Source organism: Alligator mississippiensis, chromosome 12 (assembly GCF_030867095.1).
Source record: "Alligator mississippiensis isolate rAllMis1 chromosome 12, rAllMis1, whole genome shotgun sequence".
In the NCBI taxonomy this organism is placed as follows: domain Eukaryota; kingdom Metazoa; phylum Chordata; order Crocodylia; family Alligatoridae; genus Alligator; species Alligator mississippiensis.
In genome coordinates this window covers 50,824,600-50,840,139 of record NC_081835.1, presented here as the reverse complement: position 1 = coordinate 50,840,139, position 15,540 = coordinate 50,824,600, and the positions used below count along the sequence as shown (strand labels likewise).

The 15,540-nt window shown below is 50.6% G+C and overlaps 1 protein-coding gene across 2 annotated transcripts in view; it reads right to left on the bottom strand.

Moving 5' to 3' along the window:
* The window catches only part of NPDC1 (neural proliferation, differentiation and control 1), a 101,158-nt gene that overhangs the window by 30,767 nt on the left and 54,851 nt on the right, over nucleotides 1-15,540 (bottom strand). Inside the window, exon 2 of one of the 2 annotated variants that reach the window (XM_014602647.3) lies at nucleotides 8,410-8,553. In XM_014602647.3, the coding sequence (XP_014458133.1) occupies nucleotides 8,410-8,553 (144 nt within the window). The remainder of the gene's footprint in view (nucleotides 1-8,409; nucleotides 8,554-15,540) is intronic. The other variant, XM_019475900.2, reaches the window with a different exon arrangement.

Below are 15,540 nucleotides of genomic sequence, written 5' to 3'. Positions count from 1 at the left end.
CCTTCCCTGTACTCCTAGATCAGAGCAGTATGCAAGGAATTCTGGCATGGGGTGGCAATTGTCCCCTGTGGCTTTACATGTCCCTGCTTCAGACACTGAAACCAAAAGGAGCAGGTGGGAACACACAAGGAGCAAAGAGTGGCTAGGTCTGTATCATGAGAACAGTGTTTTGGCTGATACTGCAGCTCTGAGGATAGAGTAACTAATGTGGCCCTCACTAATCTCCAGTGAAAGCCCAGCCAGAGGCATTCATTAAACAGATAGAGAAGTACAGCTGGTCCTGGGAGCTCAGAGAAAACTGACTTCCTCCCTTCCCTCAGAGCATTACACTGCAAAGGAGTAGATGGCAGGACAACTGTAGCAGAGACCCAGTTTGCAGCACTGAGTGCTCAGCCAGGCACATCTTCTTCCAGGACTGGGCCCAAACAGCTAACAACCAGATCCTCAGTGGATGCAGAGGGCTGTATGTGCCACTGGCCTCAATGGAGCGTGGCTAGTTAATGCCCTGGCGCTGGAGCTCTGGGGCGTGGGGTTCTGGGAGCAAAGTCGCATCTCACTAAGAAACCACCAATGCCAAGTCCAAAACAAGAGCAAATCTAAATGGCTCGTGCCCAGGGTCACAGTCAGGCAGAGACACTTGTGGGAGACCTAGCCCAGGGCTTGCCTCCTAGGGGACTGCCCGGTATCTGGGCACAGGAGGCCAAGAACAGCAACATCCATCTGGCATCTGCTCCATGGGTAGGGGTCTAGTCTACCCAACTCGAGGAGGCAGCCAGATGATTTTGCAGGCAGATCCTGGGGCTGGCTGCTATTTTCATAGGCTGAGTGTGGCAGGGCCCCCCACACCTCTGACTGGCCAAGGGGCCCCCGCAGTTCTGCCCCTCCCAGCAGATTGCCACATGTCCTGAAACCATGGCTTAATTACCCTTGTTAAGCCTGGGGAAGCCATTAATCCACACTTAATAACATGTAGATTAATGGCTTAAGTGTGGATTAATGGCTTCCCCAGGCTTAATCAGGGTAAATAAATTGCAGCTTCAGGCCATCCCCAAGCAGAGGGCTCTGCGATTTTGGTGGCTTGCTAAAAAAAATCCTTACCAGCAAACAGAGAAAAGGCCAGGAAGCCCTGTAGTCTTGAAGTAATGGGGAAGGTGGGGGGTGGGGAAGACTTTCAGTGTCTCTTGGGCACCACTTACTGGCTGATTCCCAAAGTAGCAATGACCTCCTGGGCCCATAGGACTCGGACAGAAACTTTAGGCACACAGGGAAAGGGGTGCACAAACAGCAGCTCACTAGGATGCAGGCGTGGGAATGTGGGGCTTCTGACCTGGTGCACGCCAAAATCCCAGCATCCTGGTACAGACTCCTGCAAAGACTCTCCAAGTCTTTCTACAACACAGTGCATCTCCCTCTTCCTACTACCCCAACACAGAGTAGACACTGGATAGCAGGAACCAAGATCCAGGGGAAGGCATGGAACAGTCTGTGATGGGGTCATTTGTCTTGCTACCTCCCTGATGCAATTTCTTTGGGTAAGGAGTCTGAGAGAATGAGGAACAGACAGAGCTTATGTCTCACTAGATCAGTGCAATGAACCAACAGGTCAAACCATGCACCATTACACTCACATGGTCTCATCACCTCAAAAAAAGGGCAAAGCTTTCTGGGTGAACTGCAAGTACGTCAGAACAGGTCTAGCGCATGGCCTTTGCTAACAAATGCTACAGTGCAGCCAGTCACCACGCTGCATTAGCTCAGGGAAGCAAAGCTGGGGTCAAGGTGGGAACTAGGATGCAATTTCACAGTAGATTAATCAGTTAAGACTCCAGGCCCGAGTGCTGTGCTAGTGTAGGCTTGTGCGTTGAACATCTCTGAGGGGCAGAGACCACAGCAACTCCTGGCTAGTGCATTTGTCACTGGGAGACCTGCTGAGTGGGAAATGGCAACAAGGAGCAAGGATGAGACATCATGTGATGGGCTTGACGCAGCTGCCAACTCAGCTGCTCTTGTGTTTAAGGCTTGGCAGTGCCCTCCCACTGTTCTGTAGCACACTCTCATAGCAGTAATGCAGGGAGGGCTCATGACTGCTACTGGAGTGGAAGGAGGGGGATTTTATTTCAAGCTCTCCCTCCATTTCAGAGAGGCTTTAAAGGGGCATAAGACCAATCTACCACCTCAACTATCTGACTTGGGCCAAGCAAAGCCTCTCTCTCTCTCCCAGTCTGAAGCTACTAGGACCAATCAGGTCTGGCCGTGAGCGAGAGAGCGAGCTGAGAAGCCCTGTATGTGCACACAAGGCTTTGGAACCCCACAACCTGACACCCAGGACTGGCCACCTACCCTCCTGGCCCAGTGACCTACCCTCCTGGCCACTGCTATTGGAAAGGGAGGCCCATGAAGGGACAACACTCAGCACTCAAATTCACTTCAGCAGGGGATAGAAGCAGCCCCTTGCTGACTGCTTTAGAAAATCCTGTTGGAAGGGACCAAGATCTCTGGAGCTGAGTGTATGAAAATACAGTATGAATGAAAAATTGACAAGCAACAAGGCAACGGTGCCATGGATCATGCTCCAAAGCATAGGAACTGAAGTAATCTGTACTCCAGCTGTGGCTCTAGGAGGGGGTGTCCAAAGTCACATTGGCCAAGTCCTCTTTCTCACTCCCATGTTTTGGAAACACATCTGCTCTGTTTTTTAAATACATCTGCTCCTCTTTTTTTTTTTTTTTAAATGAAGGAGATAAGAATCTTATAACCTAAGAGATGGTGATGTGGAAAATATGCCAAAAGGACCTAAATTCTTACCCTTCAACCAGAATTAGACTCACTAGGTTTTCAGAGAGCTGGAATAAGCTGCAATCACAGCTATAAGGTACAGGTAACTGCTGAAAGTGCTGCGTCCAGAATCATTAGAGTACCAAGGATTGTTCATGTTCCCACTGTCCTGATACAAGCCAAGGCAGAGGAGACCATCACTCCTGAAGCTACAAGCCAACCTGACCCGTCGCTTGCCCAGGGGATGCCTGCCCGTGGGAGGTACTGACCAAAGAGGACATCCTTTGCGTCTCCAATCTGACTTTATTGGTCTACCGTAAAGAACTTCTCTACTGCCAAGAGCTTCTCTTTTTCTTGTGCTGCCTTGTTGTGTGAACAAATACATGCCACACTCCTTCAAAGACACCTTAAAAAGAAATATTTCTTCTAAAAGTGGCCCACCTTAAATATTTGAGTTAATTAAAAAAATCTTCATATGCACTGCAGAGGTTATATCCTTGCAAGTGTGTTTTGTTTTGTTTTTTAAGCTGAAAGTCAAAACATGGGTGTATTCTGAATTCAAGGGCATCCTATTGTCAAAGGAACATGGCATAATTTGCACACATACATACATACGATAGCACGTATGCATCCAGATTTCCAGCAAATACAAATTCAATCACCCTACAGTCATTGTGTGTTGCAACAGATTGCCCACATAGACCTCACTGCCAGAAACACTGAACATTGTAAGTTATTTTGCCTAAATAACATAACACAAAATAAGAATTACCGACACAAGACTTAAATGGCAATCCTGAGGGGCCTACTTGTTGCCTCAAGGGCCTGAGGGTTAAGCAAGACATTTTATTTAAGAAACTTGAACCCCAGAAACCTAAAGTATGATGGATAAAGTACTTAACTTTGTCATTCAAGCCCTGCTTGGGCTCATCAAACCACCTAACCATTTGTTAGCATCATTCCAAAATTGTTAGCTCATTAAATTAAGGTCCTTTTAAACAAGCAACAACATTGTTCAGTTCTTAGTTCAATGAAGACAATTCGTTTAGTTAGGATTTTAATTAAATTTCTAATTTGCATTCTTATTTAAGTTTGCAATAAACCAATGACGCAAAGCTAGTTTTTCCCTTTTCCAAACTGCAACATGGGTCACCACCAAGTTGCCAGAGGTAAATCTCAGGCAATACGTTTGCAAGCCATCTGGCTCTGCAAATTTGGTGTATTAGCATAGCAGTTGTATGATGGCTAGTTCCAGGGCAGTAATCACAGTCACCTCCTTGTCCTAGTGACTGTTTCAGGCACAAGCAACCTTGTGCACTTATTTGTACTTTAAATGCAAAGCTATCTTCAGCTGGTGTACAAGTGCTGATCTAGACCTATCCCAGCACCCTGACATTGTCTGGGCAGTCACATGGCAGCTGAAATGCACTACAGCTCTAAGCAACTCCTTTTGAGTTCAGCTGAACTGATCTGTCCTCAATCATCCAAGGATCATTACAGGATAGCAGCCAGTGAGAACTGGACATTGAACAGGGCAGCCAAAAGCACCAGGCCATCGTGTGAGCTCTAAGAAGCAGGTGGGTCTATTTCCTGGGTCCCAGGCCAGTAACCAGCCTTCTAAACCTTGCAGTGGAGGGTGTCTGTCTTGAACTGGGGTGGCAGGATCACTTTAGGGAAGCATGCTGGGACAGGCTGTTTTTCTAAACTGCCTTATGGGCAACTACTGGATTTTGCCCAATTTCTTCTTCTTCCTCCATGGGAGGAGCCCCAAGTCCTTCCTAGGAGGGCTGACACACTGCATATGTGAGTAGGTTCATTTCTTCTGCCCCAAAGGGCTCCTTGTAGGCACAGAGGGTGAACACGCCAGCTACAGTTAGTTCAGTGAGCTCGGTCATTAGGCATCATAGCATTACTGGCTTCCCAAAAGCATCAAGAATGGGCACTGGAAATGGATCCAAGGAGGATGAAGGAGGCAGATGGCCCAATCACCTTGACAACAAACTGCTCCCAGGGCTGGGGATAAGGGGTAGGGTAGGGTAAAGTGCCAGGAGAGGCCAGAAATGGAGTGACGCAATAGTATGAACCATAGCTGCTGAGAGACAGACCAGAAGGCTTTCAGGGCATCTTTTAGAAGAAATTTAGTGTCTACAGCACTGATTCTCAGTCAGGGTGTCATGGCACCCTGGGGTGTCTTAAGATCCTTTCAAGGGTGCTGCAAGGTGCCACACAAACATGATTTACAAGACAAATTCAGAGATTTCAAATAGAAATCCTTAGTTGTTGTCTTTCTGAGTTCTGTAACAGAAAAAAATTCTCTATTGTTTTTCTGTACCCAAAAAAGAGCAAACATTAAGAGCTATCATTTTCCAATGGGTGGCTCCAGTCTATTCAGTGGTGCTTTGAGTCTAAAAAGGCTGAGAACCACTGGTCTACAGGGACCAGAGGCTGAAGCCTGAAAGCCTCCAAAAGAAAAACACTGTAGAAAAATGCTCAGGAGTGCTGGGGGGGATGGCAAATGTGACAGTATAAGAACAGGCAGCAGGTTAAGGCTCTCAAACTTGCTGGTATATTTGAAAAGCCACGTCTGCTCTAGATAAGCTTTAAAACTAAACGCAAACTGGCATGAAACAGCAGTCAAATGCCAAGCCTGTGACAAGTGGGCCAAGAGCTACCTCGCTCTGGCAGCCATTGGCTGCTCTGCCAAGGAAGGTACATCCTTATTTCTCCTGGGTTAGAGATAGGGAAATCAAGGCAAAGAGAAATGAAATGATTTGGCTCAAGGTCACAAAGCAGATCAGCTGCAAACAGGATTCTGGTACCCAACCAGGGACCCCACCCACCAGGACACTACAAACCAAGGGGACAACATAGCAGAGAGGAGCCAAGGCTGGCCCAGAGGGATGGGACTATGCCAATGCCAGCAACATGTTTTGATACTTTGCAGATTAATTGGGTTGTGCATACAAGCTTGGAGCACATCTATAAATGCCCCAGAAGTTGGAGGGGGTGGAGGGGCACTTTATTTTGAGCAGCTCCAAGAGCCACTAATTAAAGTGCCCAGAGTGTCATGTGCATCAGTTTCCCTGTGCTGAAAAATGGCGGCGGGGCACTTCAAGTAAAGCTTGTAGAACCAGCTTTAATTAAAGTGCCTCTGCCACCATTTTTCAGTGTGGGGACACTGATACACATGACATTGGAATCTAAAGAAGCACGGTAATTACCACGCTCCAGCAGACTTGATTCATTGAGTTTGCTCTGAGATGCTGCAATTACAGAGTGTTGCAGCAGCCTCCGTGCATGTGTATAGGTGCCCTTGGATACCACAGTAGATAGGCGCTTGTCTTCCCTGAAAGGATAAACTTTAATTTCTACTTTAAGGCTCATACATGCCACGGTAGCTAACAAGGAGTCCACTCATGATCCAGAAGAACCCCCTTAATGGCTTAAGGTGTTAGAGGAAACCTCAAAAAGGGAGAGCAGCAAGCTGTCCTCCACCCCCTGTTCTCATTGTCATCAAGAAAGCATGTCACAATCCCTGTAGTGCTGGCTTGCTAGATGACAGGTGGCCTGGTAGCTTTTGAGAGCTGCATTCTCCTCACACAGGCTGCAAGCATCCCTCACAGATAAGGAGGTGAGTTTGAATCTACCTGGGCGATTCCAATTTCAGGCAGTATCTTACCACATCCCCCTTCCTTCAATCCCCGCGCTGAGCCGAGTGGCAGAGCATGCAGGGCAGCAGAGTGGAGGCAGTGACTAATGTCTCTGTCAGAAAGAAGTGACGCCTCATCTGCCAGCCACTGACACAGTCAGACCCGCCTCACAGCAAGTGACACTGGTGCTCCGCAGAGAAGAGGGAAGAAGATCACTGCAAGAGCCACTGACATTAAATTAGTGCAACTTCCCTGTGCAGATGAGATCAGAAACAGTCTAGTTCAGGGGTGGGCAATTATTTGGGCCAGACGCCACTTAGGGAGTTCTGGTAAGCTGTTGCAGGCCAGGTCAGCACCCCCCACCCACAACAGCTCAGCAAAACTCCCTACATGGTTTGGCCCTTCACTCAGCCAGGGGGGTGGGGAGCAGCATCCAGGAGCAGGATGGACCAGGATCGGGGCTGGAATCAGGAGGTGGTAGCAGCATGGGGCCAGGGTCTGGGACAAAGCCCTGATCCACTCCTGGCATGCTCCTGCCTGTACCCATTGCAGGGATGTGCAGGGAATGGATCATGGCTCTGCCCTGGGCCCTGGCCCTGCACTGTCATTGCCTTGTGATCCCAAGCTTGGCCCTGGCCCCACCTGCCTGTCCTACTCCTGGATGCCACTCCCTGCCTGCACATGGACCAATCTCATCTGCCAACTGAGCGCACCTTGCCCACATGGGTCTCAGGCCAGTCTCCTTGGAGACCCCACCCACCCGCTCTGTCTGGCACCCCTAGCAGTGGGAGTGGGGCGGATGGGCCAGGGTGCCTGCAGTGTGGCCAGGTCCAGTGACAGAGACCAGCAGCGGCAGCTGGAAGGACCCGATGCTACAGGGGTGCTGGGAAGCGAGTCTGGCCTCTGTGCTGCCCCACCCCACTGCATGCCTGGGGGAAGTGGGATCAGCTGTAAGTGCCACAGCCCTTGTGCTGCCCCCTGCATCTAAGCCGGGTGAGACCAAGGGACCTGCTGCAGACCAGATAAAATCCCCTGGAGGGCCAGATCCAGCCAGCAGGCTGTATTTTGTCCACCCCTGGTTTAGTCCATGGTGACTGGTGACTCCAACAGGCCAGCTCCCAAAGCTGATCCTCCTCTTTGGCCAACATTTTCTCAACTGGTGAATTCAGCACACAACTAGCAGGCAATTTGATGGGGGCGCCATAGTCAAAGACGCATCCCTCAGCCACACAAAGCCCTCTCTGCTACTAGCACAGGCCCATTACTCATGCTTCCAGCTACAAGCTTATCTCCGAGCTACTGTGTCCAGTTCAAGGACAAAGAGGCCCCGTCCCTTTCCCAAACATGTTCCATTGCTTCTCAATGTTCAATGACGCAACTGTTGGCATTGTCCTACTGGTATGGGGGTTTTTTTGTGCTGTGACAAATGACCTAACAACAAAGCAGTTGGAGATTTTGAGCAGAGCAGCACAGCTCCGATGCTTCAGAAGGGCATCTACGCTTGGGAAAGAGCTGGCTACAGTCGGCTCCTGGGTACATAGAGTACTAGCGTGTTCTGCACCAGAATCCTGCTTCAACAGGGCAGCCTGGAGCACAGACAAGAAGACCCTCTCTGGAATACAGCTGGAGATGTATCTACATGGCAAAAGCAGTGCCAGGCAGAGACTCCTAAGTTTGCTCGGGTGCTGGAAGCCATCTAGCCACTCGGTGCTCCACGTGGGTGAAGATTCTGCTTCTCAGTGTGGCGATTAGGCTTGGGTTAAGGGTAGTCTGCACTAAGCTAGCCAGTGCAGCAACTGCATTACCCCAGCTAGCTCTGCCTGCACGGCTTCTCTTTACAAGGTACCATGTCAACATGCCTTCATTCAAACCCCTGAAATACCCAGGAGCTTTCAGGCAATCCAGAAGATTCTCTGGACAGGGACTTGTCTGGGGGTAGCCTACAAGTCAGCAGGAAGGACCACACACAAACACGCATACATACCACTAGGTACGCGCTTCCTCTGGACACATCTCCCTTGGTCATCTTCCAGAAACTGCGGGAGGCAGGGGCCACAGGAGTGAGCGCCGGGCAGACAGAACTCCCTCCGCTGCAGGGCACAGTCCAAGCTTCGTGGGCAGGACTCTGCTGGGAAAAGGAAGAGAAAACAATGTCACAATGAGGTTGGTGTCCTTCAGACGCCCCTGGAGGTGAGGAAGTGCTGCTGAGTACAGGAGCTGCAAGGGGAAAACACTGCCATTTCTGGAAAAGTAACACCCCTTGGAGAATAACACAGCACCAGGGCAGAAGGGTGATTCACTCTGCTAGTGCTATCAAGCCCCTGCCAACTCAGTCTGTCTGAAAAGGAGCTGAGTTAATGGATCTAGTCTTGTGGTTAAACTGAAAAATGCAGCTCTGTGACATCTACAGTCAAGGGTAAGTGACTTAGCAGCTCTGTGACTCAGGTACCCTGTGGTTAATATGGGATTGTTACAGTGAGGAGCTATGGGGATAAATCTGTTAACACATGTGGAGTACTCAACTGTGGGGTCCAAGCGCTGTTGGAGAACACCCATACAATGGAGAGAAGCATAACTGTGTAACAGGATGCACTAATGCTAACACACAAGTCTTGCCTTGGCACTGTGTGGCGGGAGCCACTTTAACTTCTGGAGACCTAATTGGTGTGACCAATTTGCATGCCTGATTTCTCTAGCTGACCACATGACCCACCACCAGTAGAGCTCACTGCTGCGGCAACAGCAGATGCTGACAGCTAAGAGATTAGTCACCAAGATTAATGCGTGACTTAACGAGTGCCTGAGGCAGCTTGACCATGGCAGACACGCCTACGCTATGGTTCCCTAATCCTTGTCCCTGGAGCTCTGGTGCATTCTCTTTCCAAAAGGCACAGCTCACACCAGGCACATGTAGAATGGCCAAGGCCACAAAATTGGCTGTTAATCATAAATTGCATCATGACAAAAAATCCCAGCAGGAACCTCACATCTACTCTAACTGCTCCAGGCCTCACCCACCCCTGGTTAACAAGGCTTCTTGGCCTGGATCTGAACATCACAAGAACTGGGGACATCAATTGCCTGGCCTACACATTTTCCCTATCACTGGCCTCTCCCTCAGGGGACTGTCCCCTAGTAAGTCCCCTGTAGGAAATGCATCAAAGAGGTAACTCCACACACCCAGCTGACAGCCCCTTGGCCAACCTCATTGTATCTCTGTATCTCACTGTGACTGGACAATTCAGGGGGAAAAAGGGGCTGTATGCAGCAGACAGGATAGAGGAAAAAAGGGCACTGGTTGGGGGGCTCCTGAATATGTCTGATGCATCTCATAGGACCAAGAGTGAATTGAGAACTCCCCCTACCCCAGGAGGACGAGGGGAGAAGCTGGCATCCCTTTCTCATCTAGTCCCTTACTTTGACCCCCGTCTTTCCATGCCCCTCCCCCACCTGAATAAGCCATCCTCCCCCTGGGTAGCAAGAGCTCCCTGGCATACCACTTGCACACCATGCTCCACAGCCCTCTACCCCAAGCACAACCTGAGGAGCACATTCACACAACTGGGCAGGATGCCAAATGAGGGCAAAAGCAACTCAAGTCTCCAGGGTGGTGACCAGCACAAAAGCAAACACAAGAGATTGTAAAATAGATGTTGCTGGCATAGCACCTTTCCTGTCAGAGCTCTGCTTTTATTTCCTACTGGGGTGCTTGGGCAGGAGTTAGGGGACAGAGAACTGCTCCTTGCCCCCTTTGTCTAACAGAACAAAACCCCTTCAAGCTGCCCAGAAGCAGAAGCCCCTCTGAGGACTGTACTTAATTAATTTTGGGCATGACTCCCTGCCCTTCTGCCTTGTGCCCTTCCCTGTGACACTGCTGGAGCTGGTTCAGACCACTGACCCCTGCAGGCCTTGGTCTCCTACAGCCTGCTGCAGAGGCCAGCGGCAATGGAGGTGTTCATGAAGTGCTCAATAGCCAGCACTCCCGGCGCAGCCTCTGTGGGGTAGACACATCCACTGGAAACCAGGCTGACCCAGCTATTTACTGTAAGTCTTGACACTCCTACCCCAGCTTTGGGGGACTTCTGAGCTAAGGACCAGAACACTTCTCATTTATATTGTGCTAGCAACCCCAAGCACACGCTAGGACCCCAGCATGCCAGGTGCTGCGTGAACAAAACAAAGACAGATCCTGTCCCAAGAAGCTGGTAGCTCTTCCTTCCATTACCAGCTGCCTCCTTGGGGACATGTCTACATCCGCCCCTTTTTCATTCCTTCCCAGTACAGAAAGCAAAACAGCAGGCAACAGGCATTCAGGGATGCAAACTGCAACTTTTGGGAGGCTTCTCTTCCTGGGCAGTAGGGGCTGAAGCATCTGCCTGATTTGGGGCAAGCTGCAAAGAAAACCCAGCTGTCTCCTCTGGACAGCCGGGGAAGTGGGAGAGAAGCAGCCCTTGCCCCTTGCCTGCAGGAGGAAAGAGCGATGAGTCACCACGAGAGATTGTTCGTGACAAACCTGAACAGGTTCCTGCACTTGATAAACAAGCCCAGTGAGCTGCATCCCCACCCACGCTGCAGTGTCCGGACACCGAGCGCAGCTGCGCTGCTACGTACAGAGCTCTGCTTGGCATGAATTAGGGGGCTTGGAGCACAGTGCCTCCCACCACACTAGCAGCAGCCCCCAGGCAAAGGCTAGAATGTGGAATAATGAGGGAGGGGACCGTTTGACCACCTTCCACCCATGCACCTTTGTTTAAAGACCAGGGATGGAGGCTGTTCTACCTTCCTGCAAACAACCTCCACCGATGGGGGAGAAAGAACTCCAGACTGAGACATTCCACTGGTTACCCCAAATCTGTGCCCACCCCATCTGTCTGCTACCTTACTGCAGATTCTGGGCATCTCCTTGTTTGAGGCCCCAACTCTGTGAAGGAAGGCTATTAACCTTTGGACCAACAGGCCCTGAAAGAGAGATGAAGTGATTTGCCCAAAGGCACACAGGAAGCCTGGGGCAGAGGAGGGTCTTGAACTCAGGTCTCTTAAACATCGCAATGCCCTGACCACTGCCTTCAGGAACATCTGGACACTCTCCATGACAACTGCTTGCCAAACCAAACATCTTAAACCATACAGTATACAGCTTAAAAAGGCCTCCGGCCACACCTGTCCAAGCTGGTGCCATACGCCGAGACAAGACGCCTCTCATTTGCTTTCAGCACAGATGACTCGGGGAGGTGCCCAGGCATGGGTAGGAGCAAGAGGCCAGTGCTGAAATCTAGCCTAGCACCTCTTCCCCTGCAGATGAGGAATGTCCACCTGATACACGACACAGGGAACAGCAGTCGGCAAGGTCGTTTCTCCAAGCAGGTCACCAGCTTGAGTGTCCAACCTGGCTGCGGGCTAGGATCCTGAGAATCCTAATCGAGAAGTGGCCAGCAAGCAGTGAGTCCTAATCAAGAAGTGGCCAGTGTCATCCTTGAGAGAAGTGGCCAGCGGTGTCCCACAGCGGTTGGTACTTGGTTCAGTACTTTTCAACATCTTTATCAATGATTCGAATGTGGGGGTAAAGAGCTCACTGGCCAAGTTCGCAGATGACACCAAGTTATGGGGAAGCATGGTCACGCTTAAAGATAGGCTACAAGTACAGGCGGATCTAGACAGGCTAGCAAGTTGGGTGAGTCGGAACCAGATGAAGTTCAAGATTGAGAAATGTGAAGTACTCCACCAGGGGACGAACAACCCCCTGCACATCTACAGGCTTGGTGGTGCCAAACTGACCAGCACCACGAACGAGAGGGACTGGGGGGGTAATAACAGGCCACAGTATGTATATGAGCCGGCAGTGAGACACTGTAGCCAGCAGGGCAAACAATACCCTGGCACGCATCAATCAATGCATCTCCAGCAAAACCAAGGAAGTGATTCTTCCACTCTACTTGGCTTTGGTGAGACCCCAGCTGGAGAACTGTGTCCAGTTCTGGGCGCCCCACTTTAGCAAGGATGCAGTAAACCTTGAGAGAGAGTCCAGAGAAGGGCCACCCATATGATCAGAGACTTGCACGGCAAGCCATATGAGGAAAGGCTGAGAGACCTGGGACACTTCAGCCTGAAAAAGAGAAAGCAGAGAGGGGACTTGGTAACAGCTTACCGCTACATCAGAGGAGTACATCAAGGGCTCGGTGAACATCTGTTCACCAGTGTACCCTTGGGGAAAACCAGGAGAAATGGCCACAAACTCCTGCAAGACTATTTCATGCTCAACATTAGTAAAAACTTCTTCACAGTCGGGGTGTCCAGACTGGAATAAGCTCCCTCCAGAGGTGGCGCAATCACCTACCCTGGAAATCTTCAGGAGGAGACTAGACTGTCACCTTGCTGGGGTCACCTGACCCCAGTTATCTTTCCTGCCTGGTGCCAGGGGCTGGACTTGATGATCTTCTGAGGTCCTGTCCAGTCTTACAATCTATGAATCAATCTGATCAGCTCCTTACAAAGAGAGGACCAGAAACACGGAGCCTTTAGAGCAGGAACATGCCACTGACTTGGGCAGGGGAGAACAAGGGACTGCTTCTTCCCCCATGTTCATTCTTGCACATTCCTCTGAAACAATTTGCGCCAGCCAGTGCAGAGCAAATGGACACTGATCTGATCCGCCCTTGCAATGCTGCAGTATTGGGTTTATGGCCTACTTAAATAATTCCAAGACAGTAATGCGGGGTGGGGAATCCAAGGACAAATGAGGATAAGGTAGAAGGAGGGGGCAGAGAGCAAAGGCATGTCTATAAGTGAAAGGCAAACCAGTCAGAGGCCTTATCCTACTATTGTCCCTCAGATGCATCCACAGGGAGCAATTTACATTTATACCAGAACTCACCATACCAAAAAAGTCTCCCATGCAGGCATGGCTCCACCAGAGCTACAGAGTCTCGACAGCAGAGAGCTCAGAAGGCTCCTGGAATCCCTCGCATAAGCTCGGAGGAAAATTTCCCGAAACGGCTAAGAGAAGTATGGTCTAACTGTGTAAGAATCATGACCAGAGAGGCAGTGACCCTGGCAGAGTCCCTAGCACATCCCAATGTCTGCCAGGTGACCCTGACCCCAATGTGGGCAAGCTGGGATCCCTCAGCAGGGAGAACATCTGGAGTGAGCCGTGTTGCTGCTTGGATACCCATCCTGGCCCCAGACATAGTGGTCTTGGGTGCAGCTCAGCTTCTCACACAGTGATGGCAGGTTGCACTGAGGACAATGCTAGTCTCACCAGCGCCACGTGCAAAACAGGCACCTAGGACAGATACCAAAACCCAAAAGACTCTCCTTTCCTACCACTGTAAATGCTAACAAAACATAAGGAAACAGAGATGGGACCAGTGAGCAGTAGGCCTGTGCGAGTCAGCAGCAATCCGATCCGGCTTCAGATGGCAGTGATCTGATCCAGAGCTCTGGATGGGGTTTCCACCTCAATCTGGCCAAAGTTGCTCCGAAGCTTCGGAGCCACCTCAGAGATCCGGCTATAGGGTATAATGGGGGAAAACAATGAAATATCTATAACTTTCATAGTTTCATAGTAGCAAGAGTCAGGAGGGACCTGAACAGATCATCTAGCCTGACCCCCTGCCACAGTCAGGAATGAATGCTGGGTTCACAAGACCCCAGACAGGTGATCATCCAACCTCCTCTTGAATTTGCCCAAGGTAGGGGCAAGGACCACCTACCTGGGAAGTTGGTTCCAGATTTTGGCCACCCTAACTGTAAAATATTGCCTTCTGATCTCTAACCTAAACCTATTCTCCAACAGCTTATGACCATTGTTCCTCGTCACCCCAGGTGGTGCTGGGGAGAAAAGAGCTCTGCCTATTTGCTGTTGATCCCCCCTGATGAGCTTGAAGGCAGCCACCAGGTCCCCCCTCAGCCTCCTCTTGCTGAGGCTGAACAGGTTCAGGTCCCTCAGTCTCTCCTCATAGGGCCTGTCCTGCTGCCCTCTCACCAAGTGGGTGGCCCTCCTCTGAACCCTCTCCAGGCTGGCCACATCCCTTTTGAAGTGCGGCGCCCAGTACTGGACGCAGTACTCCAACTGCGGCCTGACCAAAGTCGCATAGAGGGGGAGGACCACCTCTCTGGACCAGATTGAAATGCATCTTTGGATGCATGACAAGGTATGGCTGCTGGCCTTGCTGGCTGCGGTCTGGCATTGGTGGCTCATGTTCATCTTGGAGTCAATAATGACTCCAGGATCCCTTTCTGTCTCTTTGCTTTCAAGAAGGGAACTCCCCAGCCTGTATGTACGCTGTGGATTCCTTCTCCCAAGGTGCAGCACCCTGCATTTGTCTACGTTGAACCCCACCCTATTCTCATCTGCCCACTTTTGTAGTCTAAATCTAGTTGCAGCCTCTCTCCCCCTTCAAATGTGTCCACCTCGCCCCACATCTTAGTGTCATCGGCAAACTTAGACAGCATGCCTTCCACCCCCTTGTCCAAGTCGCTGATGAAGATGTTAAACAGTGCAGGCCCGAGGACCAAGCCCTGGGGTACCCCACTGCTCACATCTCACCAGGTTGAGTACAACCCGTCCACCACTACTCTCTGGGTGCGCCCTATCAGCCAATTTTTGTTGTTTTTTGTCTGACTTGGATGGAACTTACAGGGATGGCAGCCTTGCAGGGATCTTCTTGAAACTTGGCAGGCTCCATGGCCTCCCCAGGGGCCACCAGCCCTGCAGTTTTCACCCCCCTGTGGTGTAACATAGACGTGACAGGAGTTTTGCTTTCAAGAATTTGGGGTGCAGTTCCCCCCAAACCCATGTACCAATCTTCTTGAAACTTGGCAGGATTCATGCTCTCTGTAGAGTTTACCAGCCCTGAAAATTTCATTCAAATCGGACAAAAAACAACAAAGGCATAGATATTTTATTGTTTCCCACTTCGGGAAGCCTAATGAGGCCAGCACTTCGACCCGGACGTGCTGCTTCGGATGATGAAGCGTCCAAAGCTTCTCTGGATCCAAAGCTCTGTTCGAAGCCTTGCACGGCCCCAGTGAGCAGGACCCTAACCTAATGTATTCCAGCTCCAGGGCTAGGGCAGCTCACAGCAAGACTTTGGCTCCTGCATAGCTAGCACTTAAG